General features: G+C 43.4%; 5 protein-coding genes across 12 annotated transcripts; 3 read left to right on the top strand and 2 right to left on the bottom strand.

Moving 5' to 3' along the window:
• Positions 1–67: 67 nt before the first annotated feature.
• LOC148388603 (uncharacterized) lies at positions 68–3011 on the top strand. Of its 2 annotated transcripts, none has more exons than XM_088394347.1 (4): positions 68–329; positions 776–1117; positions 1704–1820; positions 2488–3011. In XM_088394347.1, the coding sequence occupies exons 1-4, from the start codon at positions 287–289 to the stop codon at positions 2634–2636; spliced, it is 651 nt and encodes a 216-aa protein (XP_088250473.1). In that variant the 5' UTR covers positions 68–286; the 3' UTR covers positions 2637–3011. The 2 variants fall into 2 exon arrangements, with proteins under 2 accessions (XP_088250473.1, XP_088250472.1); XM_088394346.1 differs by having other exon boundaries at positions 1680–1820.
• Positions 2840–5114, bottom strand: scamp4 (secretory carrier membrane protein 4). Of its 4 annotated transcripts, none has more exons than XM_088394344.1 (7): positions 4967–5114; positions 4759–4782; positions 4337–4465; positions 4102–4258; positions 3871–3972; positions 3677–3794; positions 2840–3570 (listed from the first exon to the last, which is right to left on the bottom strand). In XM_088394344.1, exons 2-7 carry the CDS (start codon positions 4763–4765, stop codon positions 3385–3387), a joined length of 699 nt encoding a protein of 232 aa, XP_088250470.1. In that variant the 5' UTR covers positions 4766–4782; positions 4967–5114; the 3' UTR covers positions 2840–3384. The 4 variants fall into 4 exon arrangements, with proteins under 4 accessions (XP_088250470.1, XP_088250469.1, XP_088250471.1 ...); XM_088394343.1 differs by having other exon boundaries at positions 4940–5069; XM_088394345.1 differs by having other exon boundaries at positions 3677–3771; positions 4861–4980.
• Positions 5115–5816: 702 nt separating this feature from the next.
• chaf1a (chromatin assembly factor 1, subunit A (p150)) lies at positions 5817–11608 on the top strand. 3 transcript variants are annotated; one of them, XM_088393808.1, is made up of 16 exons: positions 5817–6120; positions 6964–7008; positions 7166–7788; positions 8047–8109; positions 8236–8480; positions 8560–8641; positions 8750–8818; positions 8906–9123; positions 9231–9399; positions 9474–9554; positions 9616–9714; positions 9781–10030; positions 10115–10271; positions 10413–10725; positions 10800–10881; positions 11043–11608. In XM_088393808.1, the coding sequence occupies exons 1-16, from the start codon at positions 6057–6059 to the stop codon at positions 11153–11155; spliced, it is 2673 nt and encodes an 890-aa protein (XP_088249934.1). In that variant the 5' UTR covers positions 5817–6056; the 3' UTR covers positions 11156–11608. The 3 variants fall into 3 exon arrangements, with proteins under 3 accessions (XP_088249934.1, XP_088249935.1, XP_088249936.1); XM_088393809.1 differs by having other exon boundaries at positions 5818–6120; positions 10800–10869; XM_088393810.1 differs by lacking the exon at positions 5817–6120 and adding an exon at positions 6215–6318.
• A 173-nt stretch (positions 11609–11781) lies between these two features.
• On the bottom strand, positions 11782–15103 carry ubxn6 (UBX domain protein 6). Its single transcript, XM_088393815.1, has 11 exons — positions 14915–15103; positions 14428–14588; positions 14090–14154; positions 13847–13969; positions 13684–13781; positions 13543–13618; positions 13374–13458; positions 13077–13296; positions 12883–13013; positions 12636–12784; positions 11782–12565 (listed from the first exon to the last, which is right to left on the bottom strand). Exons 1-11 carry the CDS (start codon positions 14995–14997, stop codon positions 12440–12442), a joined length of 1317 nt encoding a protein of 438 aa, XP_088249941.1. The 5' UTR covers positions 14998–15103; the 3' UTR covers positions 11782–12439.
• A 238-nt stretch (positions 15104–15341) lies between these two features.
• LOC148388599 (UDP-N-acetylhexosamine pyrophosphorylase-like) lies at positions 15342–21907 on the top strand. 2 transcript variants are annotated; one of them, XM_088393813.1, is made up of 11 exons: positions 15342–15508; positions 16206–16508; positions 17428–17632; positions 17895–18070; positions 18150–18322; positions 19596–19789; positions 19855–19995; positions 20158–20346; positions 20462–20503; positions 21277–21343; positions 21456–21907. In XM_088393813.1, the coding sequence occupies exons 2-11, from the start codon at positions 16223–16225 to the stop codon at positions 21546–21548; spliced, it is 1566 nt and encodes a 521-aa protein (XP_088249939.1). In that variant the 5' UTR covers positions 15342–15508; positions 16206–16222; the 3' UTR covers positions 21549–21907. The 2 variants fall into 2 exon arrangements, with proteins under 2 accessions (XP_088249939.1, XP_088249940.1); XM_088393814.1 differs by lacking the exon at positions 20462–20503.
• The last annotated feature ends 104 nt before the right edge of the window (positions 21908–22011 follow it).

Genomic DNA, 22011 nt, shown 5'->3' with positions numbered 1-22011 from the left:
CTTAATGATTTCTAACATGGCAGCTTGGGTTGCAAAATGTGTCTCCAACACTGTTTATGCCTTATGCTAATTAGCAATGTAGCATTAAATTTAGAATGGTTAAGTGAAAATTCACAGGTGCATGACAGACCATGTTTAAAACATGCATGCTTACATCTGTGAAATGTTTATGCCCCACCTCTGCAACCTCGGAGTCTGAAACTGAGGGGGCGAAACAAAACACCCACTCCTCACTTATTCAAAGCTCTTTAGGGGAGTTTGTACCTGCAGACAGGATGAGAAGAAGATGAAAATGTCACTGAAGTCACCAGCATTGGTGCTACTCACTGGTAAGGAAACACAGCAAAGATTAACAATTAACATTGGAAAATATTGTAAGAAATTTAAAGAGTATGTGAATCTTGTGATTGGCACATCCGCCACATAGTTCCGAGGTTCTTTTTCGTGTTACGCTTGTCGGCATGCGCTTTCTGTAAAAATTGACAAACTCGTGTTAAGAAAAATCACATCTTTCATATTTAATAGCTTTTATATTATCAACACAGGATGTGAACTGTACTTGTCTTACCTTTAACTATGCAATTTTACCCTTATTTAAAATAAACCAAAAATTACAAACCTCAAGAGTAATAAAACAAGCTGAATTTGAAAGAAGTCAAAATAAAATACACAAAATAAAAACTACAAAAAATATATCATTGCTCCACTGTTCAAACTGTTAAACGTTCTGCAAAATGGAACTCAACTTTTTTTTTTTCTCTCTTTAATATTGCAGCTTGCGTTGCAGCAGCGGCCAATTGTTCTGCTCTTTTAAATGAAACTCAAGGAAGAGTGGACATTCTCGTTGGTTCTTCCCTGAGTTTGTGCTACCGACTAAGGAGCAAGACATCAGGAAGATTCCGGATTTGCTGGCATTTTAATCAATCTGGGTTTTCATTGGACCACTCTAAGGAACTCTTTTGCTCCAGGTTAAACAGAAGTGGGCACAAAGACATGGTGCTCAGCTATACTTTATCCAACATCACTGAGCGGCACAGTGGATGGTATTTTTGCCGCATTCACGTGGATATTCCCAGTTTGACGACTATGAACAGTCGTGGGACGCAAGTGTATGTTCGTAAGTATTTCCCGCTTCTTTTGTCTATGTATGGAAGAGGATTCGGGCCAGTGAAGAAAAACAAGAGGGGTGACAGGATTCAGATATTTTTTCTCAGAATTTTCACTTTAAAGTGAGAAGAATTCTGAGAATAAAGTCAGAATACTAACTTTAAAGTGGGAACTCCCACTTTCTGACTTTAAAGTCAGAATTCTGACTTTATTCTCAGAATTCTGACTTTAAAGTCAGAATTTTCACTTTAAAGTGAGAAAAATTCTGAGAATAGTCAGAATTCTCACTTAAGTCACCAAGTCACTGACTTTAAAGTGAGAATTCTGAGAATAAACTGACTTTTAAGTCACTGACTTTAAAGTGAGAATTCTGAGAAAAAGTCAGTATCCTGTCACCTCGCCCCCTTTTATTTTTTCTTCACTGGCCCTAATCCTTTTACGTATGGATTTTCTCAACTTTTGTTGAGCCACGTATTTGACATGAGAAAAATCTCACGTCATAACACGAAACAAATTGATCACGCATTAATGTGAGCTCAAAGTATTTCAGAAGACCAATGTATTTCTTGCAGAGGGTATTTCTGTGCCTCCCACAGATGTTCCCCTGATGAATAATTGGTGGTTGTGGATTACCGTTGGAATACTCTGCCTCATCATCGTGGCCCTGATGATTCTCTGCGTGCACCAAATCCGACGACGTCAACGACATAAAGGTAACCTCATCATTTCGAGTGCCATGTCCTTTGGAGCCTTTAAAGTTAAATAAATAAAAATAAATAAATGTCTTGTAAATTTGTCAATGTAAATAAGATAGAGCCAAGCCTGCAAAATGGTTCAAGTAGTTATAACTTCTCGGATAGAAGGAGCGACACGACGCCATTTTAGCTATACCCAAAATATCAGAAAAACAGAAATAGTGAAAAGCACTTAGAAATTTGTACTTAGGGAAATATTCTCTGACTTGACTCTTTAGGTTCTTCTATAGTAGCTTCTCCTAAAACTTTACAAAACACAAGCTGAGTAAGTTTGTGGCAGTTGTGGTTGAACAGTATAGACATAAATGTGTGTCGGACACAAGAAGAGGGGCATGTTCTTTCCCGTGTGACCTCGATAGCTCATCCGAGAACTTTGAGAAGGGGACCACACGAGGTGTTTGTTTCCTTTCCACAACATGCTGCAGCAACCACACGGCTTTCTTCTAAGACACAAATGTCAGTAGAAACACTTCTGAGGATGAAGTTCAGATCTACAGCACAATCTTTGTTGAAGGAAACAGACTTTTGGTAAACTCAAGCAAGCTGGCTTTTTTTTTTCTTCTGTCTTGAACACGTTGAAGCCACTGGTGAACTCATGACTGGTTTTGTCTTTCATATTTTTTAGAAGCACATGCAATTTACGTGAACACACATCACTCCATGCGACCTCCCGCTCTCGGGGATCAGCTCAGGGTGGCCCCCAACAGCCAGATGGCTCGCACCCCAAGTCCTGCCAGGGACAAGGACCGCAGCAGAAAACAAAGGCCCAAATAGAGCCCACAAACGCCATGTTTCTTTCCAATGTTATTTATGCTTAATACAAAATTGTGATTCCAATTTGATAATGTGTAATGTATTTTTATTCTTAGTTATGCCCCCCCTCCAATTCCCGTGTCCTTTGTTGTGAATATAGCTAGCAAGCTAGCTAGTTGTATAGATATGAAATAATTTTTCAGTTGTGATCCACCATGTGAGCATTTCCATTCAACGTAGTAATGTTTATTTGATTTCCATGTTGATGTTTAAAGTTTTTTTTCAGCAAACATACATCATCTTGAAATGCATACACATTGAATATATTGCTCGTGTAACATACGTACATATAAAAAAATATATTGTACTGAAAAATAAAGCTCAAATTACACCAGAGGCCACTTTGTGTAATAAAAGTCTGCAGGAGCTGGACAAAAAAAAATTGTAAAGCACATTTAGAATTAGCAGATAAGTTAAAAGTCAATGCATAGACGGCAAAACAAGTTAAATCGCAGCCAAGGTGTCATGCAGCATTGTTCGTTAAATTAGTATAGCGAGTCCAAGTGACAATCCATCACATGCATGGCTCATTTTCAGAAAGAAAATGTCTATCAGTAGATGAGGCACAAAAGTTTCAACAAATAGATGTTCTTTTTTCCAGTAGAGTATTACAAAAATACAAAGAAAATACTGTCCATCTAAAATTCATGAGGTGGATTTGAAATACAAAGTTTTGGCCTCTACTGGTGAGACGAGTGTTGCCGGGCTATTACCAGCCGCGGTTGTCCACATAACTGGGCACTGATGCGGGGTACTCGGGCAAACTGGGACCTTGAGCATTCCGGTCAACAGTGTTAAAACCGCCTCTCGCCGCCGCATTCTTCCAAGTGCCATCACCCCATTCTTCTCGAGCGCGCGTCACGCTGCCCCCGCTGCCACGGTACAGTCTGTGCACCTACCCGAGAAGAAGGGTGAAAGGTCGTTTTGTGTTTGTATGTGCCAGAGTTGGTTTTGAAAAAAGTTCCAAGTAAATTAAGTAGACACTTTGTGTGACCTCTCACCTTGATGAGCACCAGGACCATTACGACGGTCACGAATGTGAAGAGAAGCGTGGTGAGAAGCATCACTGAGCCTGCTGCTGTGTTGTAGTGGAAAACTGTGATCGTGATAAACCATCCACTATGTTGTGTCAGGTGATGAGAAGGATTAGTGTCGTTAGTGCATCAAACTTGAGCCCGACCTCGTTCCAACTCACCAAACACCCCAGTTAAGGAGACCCAAACATTGAATGATAGCTATCACCAGCTGAAGGAAGAAGATGAAGAAGAAGGCCATGAAGTTGAAGGAGCTATCCGCTCTGTTGCCATAATTAAAGAGACAGAAAGCAAACATCAGATGTTTTTTTTTCTCAGAAACAATGAATGAATTGTAGAAAAAGTCTGCTGCTGCAATTTCCCAGTCTAAAAGACAACAGATGGTAACAGACCTGAGAGCTTTATAGATGGGTCTGAACCAGCAAGCATAACTAGCAGGACTGAAGAGGATGAGCCAGAGCAGCGCGAGGCCAAAGTTCGTACCGGAACCGCCCACAGCCCACAAGGCGATGCATCCGATCACGTTCAAGCACAGCGTCACCGAATAAACTGCAGCAGACCACAGCGTTTGATTTAATCGCGAACAGGAAGAAGTAGAAGTTCATGAAAAATGACAACACTACTCACTCATCCAAAGTATGAAGATTCGGCGTACGAGCTGCTGATGTTGGGCGGGAATTTCCTCCGAGATATTTTGATAAAAACATGGTTTTACTTTTAGGAATTTAGGCAGGGGAGGAAAGTTGTTTGCTTGTTCTGCAAGAGAAAGTGTTTTAAAGTTGTTTAAATGCCTATATTGCATATTTACTGTCATGAATATATGCTAGCCAGAAGCTGATCCCTTTTCCAGTAGTATATTATGTGTAGGGATCATACTCATCCTATCATATTACATAATTGCCTCTGATTCAATTAACATTTTAATGGCTGGTTTTGAACAATTCGGGCAAGCTTACACAAGCCAAATCAAGTCACTTAGCAGGACAGATTTTGCCCTTGGTCCTAAACTTTGACATTTTGTCTGACAAAAAAAATTTGAAGTGACAAACCTGGCATGTTCTTCCAATGTGCACCTAAAAAGATAAGGAGAAAATAATCAGTAGGTAAGGTTCATATAATCATTATCCATATGACAGGCTTAAAACTTTGACCTGGGGAAAAGCAGTCGGCATATGTTGTTTGGATATCAAAATGGAAAAGTCGAGTGGGATGATTCAGAAAATGTTTTACCATGAACGTTTGCAGGAGAGCCTTTACCTTCTCACGTCGACGTCTGTGGGGTAATCGGAATCGTATATGGGGATCCGCGACCCGCCCATAAAAATCACGACTGCGGCTGCGCGACAGACGCGTTTGTAGTTTTTAATCAAACAAATTCAATGAGCTAAACCGCTAAAAAGGAAAAAGCAAACGACACTTCCCACAGTGCATGTATGGCTGGAAAACGGAAAGCGCATGACTCACAACTCCGATGCCGCCCACACGTATAAAAAACAAAAGCACTTTTGTTTTAATAGTGTCTTCCAAACAGTAAAAAATGTCATTTCCTTTGCATATCTCCCGATTGTATAATTGAGAAATAATTTACATTGTAGGCAATGTGCTCGCAGTAATACACTTTTGGTGGTTCTTTCTGTTTGTCCCGTTTCAGCTTTTTCATAACTGTATCGCCACAAAAGTGGAAAATTAAAAAGATGCTTGCCAAATAATTGGCACCATTATGACATCTTTCTCCAGTCCATCATTGGACTTCAGAAGTCTCCAAATTCCGATTTCTGGGTTATCATGAATGCAGCTTACTAAACTTGGTAGCCAATCGGAACGCCCAATGCAAGAGTGTGAGACATATAATCAGGGAGCGTTAGTTTATTGTCATCAATGTTCCCGTAGTGGACATAAGTAATTATTCACTCAAAAAAGCGTTAGTAATAACCAGAAACACTTAATTAGTAGTTAATACTGACAGGTGGAAATCGTATAAATAATAATTTCAATTTCAATATTTTACTAAAGGTGTGCGGTTTATAAACGCGCAGTGTAGTCAAACACAACAAACGCACTAGTTTACGCTCCAATGTTTTCCGCCTGACCAATCAGATGTTCTTTCTGACGCAGGCAACACACTCCCGCCAATTCTGACTAGGAGCGCGAGGCAGGCAGCGGGGAAGCTGCGGAGGGACTTTGGAGAAGCCGAAGTGTACACTGCTTCTGGGGGATAGACTACATGTCAACTATTTAGCGATTAAGGGTAAAGATCCCCCTTTCGACCGGGGCTGTTTTCGCGCCGTCACACCGAAACTTCATCTAGCGGAGAAGGTCCCCCGAGGTTAGAACAGAGGGTACAAGGATGTTGGCGGCGGAGGCACCATCAGCGGAGGGACACTTGGCAGCTTCAACACCCCGTAGACGAGGTATGCTAATGTCACTAGCATGTTGATGTGTATCAGAATAGACTTGTATATCTAAATGTCGTTTTATTTTTTAATCTTTTTCCTTTTATATAGTGGTATGTGTAACTTAGAAATATGTAAACTCGCTTGGCAGTTTCGCCTTTGGCCTCGCGAGTATGCTAACTTTCGTCGCCTCTACGCGGTTAATCAAAGTTATCGGTGAGACCAAACTACCAGCCAAATGTTGACGTTAAATGATATGAAAAATAATTTGGTTCACGTTGGTTCAACTGTCCGGTTCAGTTCATGTCACCGTGTATAACGGGTGTCACCCTTCCCGCACCGGCCACCTATCACCGGCAGGCCCCTCGCCGTTTAAAGGTGTTCGAACACGGAATGATACAGCTGGAGCCGCCGCTGTCCGGTTGGCCTTCTTAGGCTAGTTTTGCTAAGCTAACCGAATCCACATTGAGTTCGACGACCTAATTCATTATGTATTTGACTCAGATCTTTTATTTATTCTTTAAATCCGAGTTATTAATTAAAGACTACTTGACTGCAACGCAGCTTTCTTTTCGGCTTTGTAGAATCAACGGTTTGTTGGTTCATCACTGTCATTGCACCACTTGGTGGCGGGAGAACAAATCAATAACAAAACCATTTGTAACAAAATGGGCACTATTATTCATGTAAATGAACGTCAGATGTATTCCAACACCTGCCATGAAAGGTCAAGTGTAACACAGTGATCACTCCTTTTTTTTAGACCAAGACCTGGCGCCCCATATTTATTATTGCCTGTGTTCATATTTAATACATTGTATATTTATATTTAATGTTCTTTTTCTTTCCATTTCTTTTCAGCAATGGATTGTAAACCTACTAAGGCCAACAAGAAACTGGTACAAGGTAAATATGGACCAAAAAAAGCACTTGATTAGTTGGCACCCACTCCCCTCACCCATTTGTACGCAAGCAATTCAAAACTCAATTTTCTATAATAATTATTCCTCACCATATTCATAACAACCATTTCCAGTAACTGTTTTGTTCTTGTCGCACGCAGCTCGCCTCCCTTTCAAGCGCCTGAACCCGGAACCAAAAGAAAACAAGGCATCGCCGAAGCGCCCCTGTTCACATGCTTGCCCTGAAACAGAAGTTTCTGACCGAGAGAATGACATAGAGTCCTCCCCGCTCCCCCTGTCCAGTAGACCCCCCTTGGTTAATGGCTGTGGGCCCCTCGATTGCTTCCTCAGCAAAAGACGCCCTTCAGCCTCAGACGAGAACATTATCGAAATGACCGACGACGGCCCTTCTCCCATCAAGTGCCAAGATCCTTTCGTCACCCCTCGTCGCACGTTAAAAGGCAGACAAAGCAGCAGGGACACGAGCCTGTCTTGTGAGGAATCCAAATGCGTGGATCGCACTGCTGACACACACACGTCAGACTGCAATGAAAACCCGGAAAATAAAGACGACGATATAGTGGTGGCGGACGAGGAGGACGAGGAGGATGGGATCGTACCACTCGATACAACGCAAGACACCGACAGCGAGCCGGAAGAGCAGAATGCATCGAGGAACATGTCCAGTGTTGGCAACAAGTCAACTCTATCAAACTTGTCAGATAATTCCTCGCCGGAGAGGACTAAAAAAGACGAGCACACACCCTCCACCACGCCTACTACAGTATGTGCTCGCATGATCGCGTGCCTCTCACACCTAGAAAGGCTCTTTGTTCAGTAAAGAGCCGCTCGCAATGGATGGATGAATTTTTCCCTCGATTGTTCTTTCCATATAATTCGTTTTAGGTTTGCAGTTCTTGTGATGACCTATGAACTGACTGGCCAGCAACATAAAAAATTCAATGTTCCATCATCGGAGTTTTGACCAGAGCGATAAAATTTGCACCTTTCTGTCAAATTAAATCAGATTTTTCCTTTCTAGGAACTAACAAGCACTCCTAAAATCCCTGTTGATAGCAAGAAGATAAAAAGACGCTCGCTAAAGGTGAATCAAGCTGGGATCATATTTTTTCTTAGAATAATTTCATGGTCTTAGATTGTGCGACATATTATTTGGCCGTTACTGAAAAGAAAAATCAAGGTTCTTGTTTGACCCCCACCCCTCCTTCAGAGTCCTCAAGAGCAAGAAGAGCTACTTCGGTTGCGCCAGGAGAAAGCGCGGCAAAAGGAAGAGGCCAAGTCGGCCAAGGAGAAAAAGAGGGAAGAGAGCCGCAAGCGGAAGGAGGAGCGCGAAAGGGAAAAACGAGAGAAGAAGGAAAAGGATGAGCGAGAGAAGCGGGAGAAAAAGGAGAAGGAGGAGCGGGAAAAAGCAGAGAAGCTAAAAGCCAAGGAGGAGCAGCGCAAATCCAAACTGGAGTGAGTCACACCTCCGCAAAGTTCTAGTATCTTCGTTTTTATTTTACGGCTTAGTGTTTTTAACACATATCTACCACAGGGCCAAGCTTGAAGAGAAACGCAAGAAAGAGGAAGAGAAGCGGATGAAGGAAGAGGAGAAGCGGGTGAAAGAAGAGAAAGACGTGAGTTCATATGACAAAAGCGCATTTCTCTCTACAGAAAATTGAGTCTTGTTCCTTTTATCAAAAACTGACTTTGTTTACATTTTTTTTTCAATTTGACTTTTTCAGCGTCTCAAAGCAGAGAAGGCCGAGATCACAAGGTTTTTCCAGAAACCCAAAACCCCGCAGGCTCCAAAGGTGAGTTGAGCTTCCCCGTGGATATGTCACCCAATTGTTGAAGCCCCCCTTTTACGCAGAACTCATGAATCTGCTTCCCCTTGTCAGACTCTCGCAGTGGCTTGCGGGAAGTTTGCGCCCTTCGAGATCAAGTACAACATGTGCATGGCGCCGTTGTGCCGGGTACAATGCGAGGAGTCTGCCTTGGAGGAACTGGACCAATATTTGTTGCACCCCAGTGACAGACCGTGTTCACTGAAGGACTGGATCAACCAGAAACCTCGACGCTCTGCCCCTACCAGACCCAGAGTGGCCATCCCTGAGAGGTGAGATATTTGAATTGTACTGTTCCTTTTTGCAGGCTTTGAGAAACAACTGGAGACCATTTAAAAAAAACGTATTTAACATAGATTGAACTATTTTGCGTTCTCAGCGATTGTTTAGCCATCGATGGGCCCAAGCCAGAAGGCGTGCCGGACCGCAAACTGTACGGACCAATGAAACTGCTGCTGTTTCGGGAGAACCACCGCCCAGCTTACTGGGGCACCTGGAGGAAGAAGAGTTTGCACATCTCCCCACGCTGCCCCCTCAGGAAAGACACGGTAAGACCACATTCCGCTTTGCGTTGTCATTGTAGCGAGCTCATTTATACTGTCGTGTTCCCTTTGAACGGCAGGATTTGTTGGACTATGAGGTGGATAGCGATGAAGAGTGGGAGGAAGAGGAACCCGGGGAGTCCCTCTCACACAGTGAAGGGGTGAGTTTGTGGACAAATGAGTTGATGAAATTGTTATGTTTAAATCGGTTACTTTTTTCAGGAGGATGAGGATGAAGGAGGTGAGGACGACGATGACAACGACGGGTTCTTTGTTCCTCACGGCTATCTCTCGGACGACGAGGGCGCACTTGAAGAAGTGGTATGATGGTCATCAGCTGGATTTTTTTTTTAAGCTTGCTGTCCTAACAGCCATGCTCCTCTGTAGGATGGCGGCGACCTGGAAAAGCAGAAACTGCAGCAGAGGCTGAAAGCCAGGGAGTGGGAAGAGCTGATGTCCACCAAGAACAAGATGAAGGTGCTCCAGCCGGTGGTGAGGGGCTGCCTCTGGGAAGGCGACGGGCCCGTCTCGGATCTTCTGCAATCATATGCCGTGTGCCTCATCGAACCATTACCCAAAGCTGATATGAGCCCCAGCCCAGAGGAGCAGGCTGAAAAGAGCAACAGAAAAGCACAGTGTAAGTGTGACGGGTATTTTGTTTACTTACCTTTTTTTTGTACCAACTTAACCTGTACTATTTTGATAATCTTTTTCTCAACAGTGCTTTCCCAGCTGCTGCCGCTGCTTCACGGCAACCTGAACAGCAGTAAAGTCATCATCACAGAGTTTCAGGAACATTGTCGCCAGAAAACCACGTCCAGCTCGCCGCCTCCTCCTCAACTGTCCAGCCCAGAAAGCTCGGCGGATGTGCCCACTCGGTAAAGCCATAGCCTCTTTACATTGTCTATTATCTGTATTATTTTTGCATTTCATAAAACTAGTATAGATATATTTTTTTTTTTTTACATTCCTTTCAGCCTTAGCAAAAATTGTAGTTTATGATCCCCATTTCTCCTCAGAACACAGTTGAAGCGTTTAATCCAGAGCAATGCCGTTTATGAGAAGCGCTCCACCTACCGACGCTGCTGCTGGTACGTACACGCGGACGTCCTGTCCCGCTTTGGCCTGGAGGCGCTCCCGGTGCCCGGCCAGTGGTCCTACGTGACCAGCGGCGCACGGGAGGAGTCCCGCGAGGAAGCAGCCACGGGCTCCGAGGGCAACTCTCCCAACACGCCGCAGACTCCCTCCGTCACGTCGGCGGCCTCCAAGAGGAAAAGCACCGGCAGCATGTCCATCACCAAATTCATGAAGCGATGTAACGGCCGAGAACAGGTAACTGATTTTAATAGATTTTTAAAAAAACTAAAACATTTTTAGCTCACATTGTCTGTTGTAATGTCTGTTAGACAGAAGAAATGGAGACTGACGGTTTTCAAGCTGACGCAGAGGACGATGACGACGATTGCATCATCATTGGTATGCAAAGTGGTGAGCCCCATAAAAAAAGGTCTATAATAATTATATAAATAATCTATAATAATTATCACGCTTATACCTATTATTTATCACAATTAGGAGTTTAGGTGTTTTTTAATAGTCTATTGAAATGGAAAACTTGGTTAACCAAACGTGGCCGTTGTATTCCGTAGGCACAGCCGGAGAGAATTCCTTCACTAAGGGAAGCGACATGATGGAAGTCACCCCGTCCGACACAGCCGCTCTCCCAGTGGCCAGCGCTGCTCCAACACTAGCCACAGCCTAAACAGAAAACGAGGTGCTTTCCGGCTTCCTCGCTCCGGTCGCCTTTGTCCTCCTCCGTGAGCATGGTAAGGGAAGTGAAATGGCGGAGTCTGCTCACGCCGGCATTGCCAAGGTCTCTCGGGCATGCGTGGTGTGTTTCCAAGTTTCAGACAGTTGTAGCGCACCACTCATGATGAAAAGCGTCCCAAAAAACAGCATTATTTGCATTTTAGAAATTGAGTACTAATGTTGTTATGTGTATATAGACTGCAAGAAGTCAGGTTCAGATTTAAGGTTCCTCCATTTGTTTACTCTTGTGCCATTTACGCCGATTCTTTCCAAACCCCGGATACCTCACTGGAGTAGCTGCTAGACCTGTACTTGTACAGTTAGATCCAGTGAAGAAATTTTTTATATAAAAACGCATTTTGCAGGCATACTTGAATAAGAAATCATTAAACGGAGATAAAATGGTTGCATTGTTTTCTTTTTTTTCAAAATTTAAATACTGTACTGTCGGTGTCTACCAAATGATTTTGTCCAGAACCGAGTCAACATTCCCAAATGCTAACTCCCAAGAGGAAAAGGAAAACCTAAAAAAAAATATTGGGGAACAAATGTTCCAAAGCAATGAGGCTCACAAATCTGTCCTGATGCAAGCAATTGTTTATTTCAGGCAGAACAGGTTGACAAACCGCTCACCCATTTTCAAAACCGTAAAACACGTGGAGAAATGTAGGGATTAATTAGTTGATTAGCGTGAAGGTTACAATAACCACATCGCCCCGTGACTCACTAGATCTACGTTAGTGTTTGATAGAAAGACGAGCAATGTGAGGTAGTTGTCACCTTTACCCGCCATAAGATGGAAGAAAAAAAACAGTGTATTAACTCCCCCCTAGAGTGTTTGTGTTCATGTACATGAAAACAAAATAAAGGCATCATCAAGTTAAAAGATGAAGATTAAATCAAATACTGAAGTGTGACCGGGATTTTCTTTTGATTTTACACGAAATTTAGTAGATGTTTGATACAAACAAGAACAATTCACAGACCTTGTTTTTTTTTTTCTACATTGACACATGCAGCCCCATGTTGCGGTTTGAATAATTGTCAAGTAAGCTTAAATGGAAACATGAATCTCTTTTAGTCTGTTGGATGCCGTGAGCAAAAGTTAGCGCTTGTTAGACGATGAACAACAACGGTAAATAAATACGAGCTTAACAGTTGGTGAGGGGCAGTTTCGTGCCCGGCCGGCGATGCCAGGGAGGAAAGTTGGCATGGGCTCGGTGTGCGCTCGCTCGATTCAGCTCAAGTTGCGAATGGTCTCCAGCAATTCCGGTTTGAGGAGGGCTGAGCTTTTACCTCCTGCTGCCGCAATGTCTGCCTGCACGGCTGCATCCCAGGCTAATGTGAGTAGAGCTGTGGGCACCTTTCAGAAAAAAAAAAAAATTGACACATTCTGGATTGAGGCTACATGATATTTACTTGGCATCACTCACCAGGTTGCACTCGACCAGAGCCACGTCCTCGGACTCCTGCAGCTTGTGACCACCGGGAGCGATGAGCTCAAAGGGTTGCCAGCCGTCCACCAGGGAGTCTCGCACGAAGCTGAACAGCACCGGAAGTCGGTCCCAGGCGTAGAACGTCCCTGAGGTCAGACGTAGTGTTAAAATATGATTTTAAAACATTGCCTGTTCAATTTTATGACTTGAGGTTCCATCTGTGCCTATTGTGTGATGTACGTACCCTGGAGCAGGTTTCCATCGGGTAACCGGATGCGGAGCAGAGTGTAGTTGTACTTCCTCCTCTCCCTTTGCTCATCTCGCTCCCTCATGGCTTTGGTACGAAGAACGGAGTTCTTCTCCACTAAGTCACTCCTAACACACATGAATTGAAAGTCTTCATCCTGAAACAAGACTCTCCACATTTCAGATTTCAACCTCAGCTGCTGCTCCCTCTTGATCTCTTCGGCGCTCAGGTTGTAGAACTCAGACGGCAGCTCAAAGCGGGTTGCGTTGTTCGACGGTCGGAAGGCTTGAGCCTGCCGGTCCAGTTGCGCTCTGACGGGCTCGCCGCGCTGCAAACGATCCCGCCGCTCCTTCATCAGCTCCAGGGCGTCGGAACTCTGCTCGGGCAACACCAGGAACTCCTCTTCTTCTTCTGAACTCCGGTAAGCACAAGTGTGAGTAGAGGTATTTCACTTTTTAATACAATTGTGTTTTGTATTTGTAATTTACCTTGACCGTCGACAGGAAGCATCGTGCTTGTAAATCCAAGAGCCTGCAGGAACTCTCTCGTGCCTTCCACACAGTGCACTTTTTCCTAAAAAAAAAAAAACCCACATGTAATGTAGTCTTTGAACCAACAGGTGGCAGTAGTCCAGTCAATTAAACAGGCAAGCCATACCTGAAAGACTTTGTTGCTTAGTTTAATCTTCCTGTATTTCTCTTCTGAAGGATTCTTACAAATATTTTCAACGTATCTGAAAAAGAAGGAGTAAAATGTTTTTGTCCTCCAAGAGGCATTTTATATTTTCAGGCATCTTACTTGCTTATGATGTCCACAGCTGCTTTCACCTTCTCTTTATCTTTGTTGAACGTGTGAATCATCATGACGGATGCTTCTACGTCGTCCTCCTCGAACCGCTGATGCCAACAAAAGAGTTAATAGTCATGGTGGCTTTCACACAGATGAATCTTTTTAGGCGTACCATCAAAATGGCCTCCTTGATGTGGGCATCCCGTTGGCTCTTTGTTAGGATGGCTCCTGTTAGCGGGCAGGTGAAATACACGCCAGTCACCGAGAGATGCTCTTTCACGGCAATGCTGGTTCCCTGTTGGTGTTGGGGAGAACTTGAATATGGTTCATCAACTATGTTTTTGTTTCACAATCATCTTAGTTGTTTTTTACTTTCTCAGTCAGAAATGTTTTGGATGATTCAAACACAATGTACCTCTGCAGTTGTCGCCTTGTCTCTTTCTGCCACAGCAGCGGCTTCGGCCTCTAGCTCCCGTTTCACTGAAATATGTGCACACTTTTATTTTTATATTACATATTTTTGTAACAACCACATGTGTTCATCAAATACTACTACGTCCAGTCTCTAAATGTTCCACAAAATATTCTATCTTGAGTCAGGCACTTGCAATATTTTATGTAGAGCAACTGACTGTTGGCACGACAATGACAAAGCTGGCATTTCCAGCATTATTACTCATCTTCATGTAAAATAAAGTGGATAGTGACTCTTTTCCCACACTTGTGTCAATGGCAGTGCTCTCCATGTCTCACCTTGGTTCCTGATGGCAATCTGGGAGGTGTGGACCTTCGGCCGCTGGTGCTGTTCAATCCTGGCCAGAGCTGCCGCTCCTGCTCGTTGGGATCCCTCGCTGGGAGCTTCGCGGGGATGCTGCGTTCCACTGGAGCTCCTCTGCCCTCTCTCAGGTGCACCTCTTTGTGACATAATACAGAAAGATTCTACTAAGCTTACGCTTCCTATCTCGTTAAGAATCAGAAGCGGTGTTTAGGAGTGGTCACATGACTTAATAAGATTGTGTGGGACTTAACCGTTAGCCAGCCTGAAATTAGATGTTTGCTGAGTGCTTCGTTGCAAAACAACTAAAGACAACAGCTAAATTAAATGAGGGTTGTTACGCAGAGAAAGTGTAAACAAAAGCCGATCTATTTAATTATAAAGGCGCATATTATACGACGCAGCGCTAACGTTTTTAGCTGTTTGGTTAGCTCATCCGTGTGGGGAGGGGTGTCCGCCTTTTACCTGCTATCTTCCGTTAGCTTCTTCCCTTGGCCCGCCGATTTAAATTTGATGTCCTTCTTGAATTCATCGAAAAGCTTCTTCATCTCTTTCCGGGAGGTGAGAACGACAGACACTCGGCAGGTACTGTCAGATAGGAGTGGGATGTCAACAAATCGACTTCTTCTGTGGTATTACAATACGCTTCATTGATACTACTTCCGGCTGACGTCTTTGCGAGTGCTGCCCTCACGTGGTAGAGTTAAAAGTCAAAATAAAGCAACCACGGAATTTGAAATGTATTTAAGTATTTAAAAAAAAAAAAAAAAGCAATCCCTGTTTTTATAACATTCTTGTTCCCGATTCATAGGTGTTTCAAAAGCTCTCCTTGGGATGGGCTATCACGCCTCGTACAGGGAAGGCGCAGCTTTTATATTTATTTTTAAACTCGTTATGCAATTTACGAGGATCATGTGAAGGCAGCATTGTATCTCCGCCCGCCACGTCAGGCGTGACGTACCAAGAGGTGGTGTCCGGGTATGTGAGGCGTTCGGACCCGGACAAGAAAGCTTCAATTGTGGCGTGAAACGTTCGACTTAGAAGTGACACTCCCACTAGGTAAGTTATAATAACAATTAATGCATATTTCTTGTATTGGTTGAGTTATACTACGGCTAACAACGCTAAATGGTAGATACTCGACTCATCAACTGACACATTTTACTCCAAACTTGACCGCAGCGCCGAATCACGTTCTAAACATAAAATTGTTATTTACATTGTTTATGTATCGCTCGAATCCGCGACCTTAGCCTAAACATAAGTTAAATATTAAAAATGGCCAAAATATGTCTTTGTTACGGGTATCGTATGGTGCCGTCAACTTAATAGCTTTGTAGATTGCTGATTTCAAAGTCTGCTTTAATGTCAATTTCTTCACATGTCAAGGCATACAAAGAGATCGAAATTGCGTTTCCCACGGTGACATGACATATTAAATATTATATTATGTTATATTATATTATATTATATTATATTATATTATATTATATTATATTATATTGGTCCACGGACAAACAAAACATTGTATGAGGGTTTTGTGGACTGGCAGGTTGCTTTAACAGGTTTAATGTTTGACTTTTTCCTTTCGGTTCAAGATTTAAAAAGACTAGTTGGGTGTGTCACTCATCAATCAATCCGTGCTATATAACTACACCCTAGAAATGGCACTGTCGTATCCTTCACTTAAAAGTGAATAATTTATTGTATGGCTATTAGGAATGAAATAAATTGACAGTATCATTTTATTTCTTAGCAAAGACATTACTGATCATGGACCCGAACGCCAGCGGACTCCTCCGGAGGCTGACTGAGGCCGGCCAGTCTCACCTGATCCGCTTCTGGGACAAACTAAGCCCTGATGAGCGTGCCTCCTTAAACCAGGAGTTGCAAGGGATCGATTTCCAGGAGATCAACATCTTCTTCAAGAGAGCCATGGAGTCATCTGGATCCAGCAGCAAGAACGAGAAGATGGACGCCCGCATGGAGCCGGTGGCCCAGGATGTGCTTGGGAGTGTGACGAGGGACAGGGGAAGCGTTAAACGCTGGGAGGAAAAAGGTAATCCTAATTTTGTGAGTGGGATGACAAACAAAAAAAACGAGTTGAGTCAGTTTTCTTTGTGTTGCTAAGAGAAGTGAAAGTTGTGTCAAAAGTGACACTTTCTATTTCAAGTCAATTATCAGTCTGGATAGCAAAGATAACACAGAAAAAGGAATAACACGGCGTCTCCCGAAAAGTCATCTTGTGTTGATTATGTTTATTGCGCAACTAGTTTGGTCAGTTAAGTTTTACGTCACACAGGAAGATGACAGCAGAAGGGCGGTTGCGGTGGTCGCGGTGTAGTCATCTGGTTTTAATTTCATCTTTGACGTAGATGGAATATGTTTTGTACCCTTGTTGATTAGATCACTGCTTTCCAGCATACGGCGTGTGTGTTTATAAGTTTGGGTGGCTAGTCAAAGTCTAGCAGGTCCGCCCCAAGTTATTTTTTTTTTTTTACAAGACCAGGAGCATTGCGAATGAAGTCACGTAGGTGCCGTTTATGTAAGATAAAAGAGAACAGCCGTAAACTTTATGAATCCATAAAGCTCTGGAGCTCCATAAAAAAAATCAAATCATCAATGTCAGTCCATCTTTTGTTGGAGCTACTTTTTTTTTTTGCTCCCGCGTGAGTCACTTTGACAATGAAACACTGTATAATATAATTTTTGGGTTTAAAAAAAAAAAGACACATGACTCAGCCCAACAAACTCACTTCAATCATAAATTCCCAGTGAACCAAAATGTCATGCAGCAGTGCATGATGTATTTATTGTTGCAATTCCATTTCAATTATTAATCAAGGTAATATAAATGTACTATGACCATTCTTACAGATTAGATAGTGTTACAAAGCATAAAGTCGTCGTCATGTTCAACAATCTAATCTTAATGTGATGTTACATTATCAATATTAACTCCACCCCTCCCCTTTCAGGCCTGGAATGCATCTCCCAGGGTAAAGTAGCCGTTCTACTCCTGGCCGGCGGTCAGGGAACCAGACTCGGGGTCTCCTACCCCAAAGGGATGTACGACGTGGGGCTTCCGTCCCACAAGACCCTCTTCCAGATCCAGGGCGAGCGTATTTTGAAGCTGCAGCGGCTGAGTGAGGAAAAGCACAAGAAAAAGTCCAACATTCCTTGGTAAGGCGGAAGCTCACCTGATGTTCACCGTCTGCCCTCGCTTTCGTTAATAGATCATTGAAATGGGTTGTAGCCATATCACACAATCAAGGAAGTTCCTTGTGGAGTCAAGGACATGATAAAATATGAATGACTAATGCCATAAAAGTGACACGTGCGTAAAGACAATCCATCCGTGATGTCATCGTAGAGGTAGTCACGGACATCTAGTAGCATCTTAGCATTTTATTTTTTCACGCCACCTGGTGGCGCTCACATCTAGGTACATCATGACCAGCGGCAGGACCATGGAATCTACCAAAGACTTCTTCTCACGCCTTAACTACTTTGGCTTGGACAAGAGCAGCGTCATCTTTTTCCAGCAGGGCATGCTCCCAGCCATGGACTACGACGGAAAGATTATCCTGGAGAGTACATGCAAGGTGTCCATGGCCCCTGGTAATTTGCACTTCTTTAGTGTCTGCTTTTGTGGACTTTGTGCAAAAGAATAAAAACAAAATGGCTTCCTGTGTTTCAGATGGGAACGGGGGTCTGTACAGAGCCTTGGGCAACCAGGGCATCTTGGATGACATGCAGCGGAGGGGGGTTGAGTACATACATGTGTACTGTGTGGATAACATCCTGGTCAAAGTGGCTGACCCAGCATTTTTGGGTTTCTGTGTGGAGAAGGATGCTGACTGTGGCGCTAAGGTTAGTTTTGCACTTGCTTTTGTTTCCTGTTTTCCTTTTTTTTTCCTGCTGCCAGTCATTGGTTGATTTTATTTTTTTAATATCATGCTTGTGATATATTTTTGGACACTTTAGAGTGAGGGAGAATATGAATGTGATTCAAACCCTGAACTTTAGTACTAACACTAGTCAACAACTCAACCAGAATAGAAAAATAATAGCGGAATAATGGCAACTTCCACAACTCACCAGCAGGTGGCGACAAAGCCCAGTTCGTCTCCTATTTACGCCCACCAACATAATTATTTAAACTGTTTTTGTTTGGGGGGTTTTAAGCAAAGTTTCTTTGGTGTGTTGCTATAAATAAATTGTTGACACACCCAGAAAATGTTTTATTTGTTAAGTCACATTCTAGATTAGCTGTGACAGAATCAAATGCTTTAAGACTGGAACATTATTCATGTATGCCCTGGGTAGTGTCCATTGTGACTCATTATTGGCTTGCTTTTTTTAGGTGAGTGATTAATATCTGAATGCTAACGCAGTCAAAATGATTAGCTACAGTATATTAAATTTCATTTATGTTCCAATGAACTGCAGTAAACTGTTAGATGATGATACTCAAAAAGAATCGTTATCTCAAGAAATCGAAGATTCAATATTCAAAATATTTGCAGTACACGGATGTGCAGGGCCCCATAAGTGGGTTTACCTTGGGCCCCCAAATGACTAAATAAGCCTCCGGGTGGGGTCTAACCTTGGTCTGGGGCAAATACAGACAAACAAGTATTCACACTCACATATGGACTATTTGCTGTGATTTTATGTAATGAACCAAGCATGTTTTTGGAATGAGAGAGGAAACCCCTATCTATCTGGATTTTATGTGCCTCTTTTGCTTCCTCTATTTCTTCACAAGCATCCACGTCACCTATGTAATAACGTATCTCACATCTTGCAAACGTGCATCCAGATGCTCTCTCGGTCGGGTTTCCATAAAGTTCCCTCGGCAGTTTATGTGGCATCCCGGTGAGCGTTGACCCGGCCCGCTCACCAACCCCCTCATCAGTACTCTGTCATTAAGCACCGGCTGACTTTTTCTTTTTTTTTTTCCTCCTTTTTCAGTGCAAACTGCGGAAATATGATCTTTTTGTGGCAGTCCATGTAGTAGAAGTTGTAGGCCTCTCATGTGGTTTTGATATAAATATATACCTTTTAACTGCAATATCTTATCATGCCCAAATATAATATTTTTTTTATGTTCCCCCACTCTTATCGCGAATCTGGTTCCCAGGTGGTGGAGAAAAGCAACCCGACGGAGGCCGTCGGCGTAGTTTGCAAGGCCGACGGCCATTACCAAGTGGTGGAGTACAGCGAGATCACCCTGGCGACAGCCGAGAAGCGCAGCGCCGACGGCCGCCTCATGTTCAACGCGGCCAACGTGTGTAATCACTTCTTTAACTTCGCCTTCCTCAAAGACATCGTCGAGTAAGCCCACCGAGACCGTTTAGCCTTCAACTGGATTGAATCTAATGGTCGCTCTCTTCCATCAGGAAATATGAACCAAAGCTTCAGCACCACGTGGCCCAGAAGAAGATCCCGTTTGTGGACCAGCAGGGTCAGCTCGTCAGCCCTGACAAACCCAACGGAATTAAAATGGAAAAATTTGTCTTTGACATCTTCCAGTTTGCCAAGTAAACAACTTTGATATGTTCAAACATTTAGGCCTACTACACCACTGTACTTTAATATAGGTTGAGATGGTAGTGCTTGAAAAACTTTTTCGCTTATTTAGAGTTTTTACTAATTTATTCATCATGTCTAAGATATAATCATAACCACGTGTCTCCCAACAGGACGTTTGTGGTGTACGAGGTGCTGAGGGAAGACGAGTTCTCCCCGCTGAAGAACGCCGATCGCCAAGACGGGAAGGACACGCCCACCACCGCCAGACACGCCCTCATGTCCCTCCACCACCGCTGGGTGCTGAACGCCGGCGGCCACTTCATTGACGAGAATGGCACCCGTGTGCCCGCCATACCCAGGTAAGCGCAGCTGCAAGGCGTGTGTGCTGCTTGTTTGCATCCCTTGTTTGTGGCTTTTTTGTTGTGTGTGTGTGAGACCTCACATTCATTGTCCCACCTCACCAAATGTTTCCAGAGCTGGAGCAGCAGACCCTGTCACAGATGATGGCATCAGAAAGTAATTCCCTCTCCAAAACCTGCCCCTCCTCCCCTGGCACCACCAAGTGCATGCAGATGGTTTTAGTTTGCTTTAAGCACCATATTTCTCCAAGCATGTACAGTTCGCTCCACTTTGCTCGCGTGTGCCAAGATGTCTTGCTTGGAGTAACAGCTTGAGATGAAACAACATCAGAGGTAGTTAGAGTAGCCCAAAATGTTGGTGAAAGTCAAAACTAGTACTGCTCAAGTACTGAGAAACTATTCAAAGTACAGCGAACTTAACACTTCAAATCTTCCCTTGCTTTTTTTTTTGTGCGCCGATTTTGAAATCAAGGTAACGGCCACAAAATCTGGAGCAAGACGTCGGCATGTATCGCACGCTAATCTCAGCTCTTGTCGATTGTAGTGGGCCCAAATCAAATTCTTTTCCAGCCAAAATGTTCTGAAGTGATCATTCTTCCTCTTCAATCATCCGGCTGCTCTCTCTCTTTTACTCTTCAATCATCCTACCATGCTCGGCGGGACCGCTAACGTGAAATTACAGAGATTGTGTTTTTCTCCACCCGCCTTGTCATTTTTCTTGTATCGAAAGAAATGAAATGACGGCGGCGTGGCGGCCACTTGCACAGGTGGTACGAATGCGAGCGTCATCATTTTTCCGACATCAAATCCTTTCCTTCCTTAATTTTGATGATCATCAAAATATAACCCAATTACAGCGAGGTGATGATTCGCTACAATTTTGTGACACTTAATTCCCTTTAATTTTGTTTTCTCCCTCCCTCCCTCCAGCCTAAAGGACGGAACGGACCTGCCAATCAAATGTGAAATCTCCCCGATGGTGTCCTATGGGGGGGAGGTAAGACTTTTATTTTTTATAGAGGGCTAAATCATTCCAAATATGATTTTGAAGGAACCCCTTGTTCAAGTCGACTTGAAGGCAATGTCCTAATCAACATTGTTCCCGAAAGGGTCTGGAAGCGCTGGTGAAGGGTCGAGATTTCCACCCCACGCTCATCATCGACGAGAGCGGCGTCCACGAGCTGGTCAAGAACGGCGTTTAGGTGGGACCAATCCAAAGACACCAACCCTTTTTGGTTCCTCTAGGAGAAGCTGTGATGTCATCACTGTGCAATAACAAGCATCAATGTGCATGTCCACCAAGTGAAGTATGACGACAGTTCTTCCGGGAGGAGCACTTGTGGGTTTGGTGCATCTTATTTATTTTGATGATGAAACTTATTTTTATATATTCTACATATCTGCTCAAGTTTAAATCATGATTTTTATAACTCATGGGAACTGGAATGATCTGGTTTGTGAATCATATACAGGGCAGGATGTGGGACTTTTTCTTCTAATTATCGATGATGGAACTTGACTCAGCTCAAAGTCATGCATATTAAAGAAGAAGGAAAAAACAGTATTCGAAAGATTATTTTGGTGCCGTGCACCTATCGAGGCAAAATCGAGAATAGGCATCAGCAATAACATTTCCGTCTGTACTTACTCCATTAAACTTTCCCC

Source organism: Syngnathus floridae, chromosome 13 (assembly GCF_059516105.1).
Source record: "Syngnathus floridae isolate MCC-2025c chromosome 13, RoL_Sflo_1.0, whole genome shotgun sequence".
Taxonomy (NCBI): domain Eukaryota; kingdom Metazoa; phylum Chordata; class Actinopteri; order Syngnathiformes; family Syngnathidae; genus Syngnathus; species Syngnathus floridae.
This window is presented reverse-complemented; position numbering and strand designations above follow the sequence as displayed.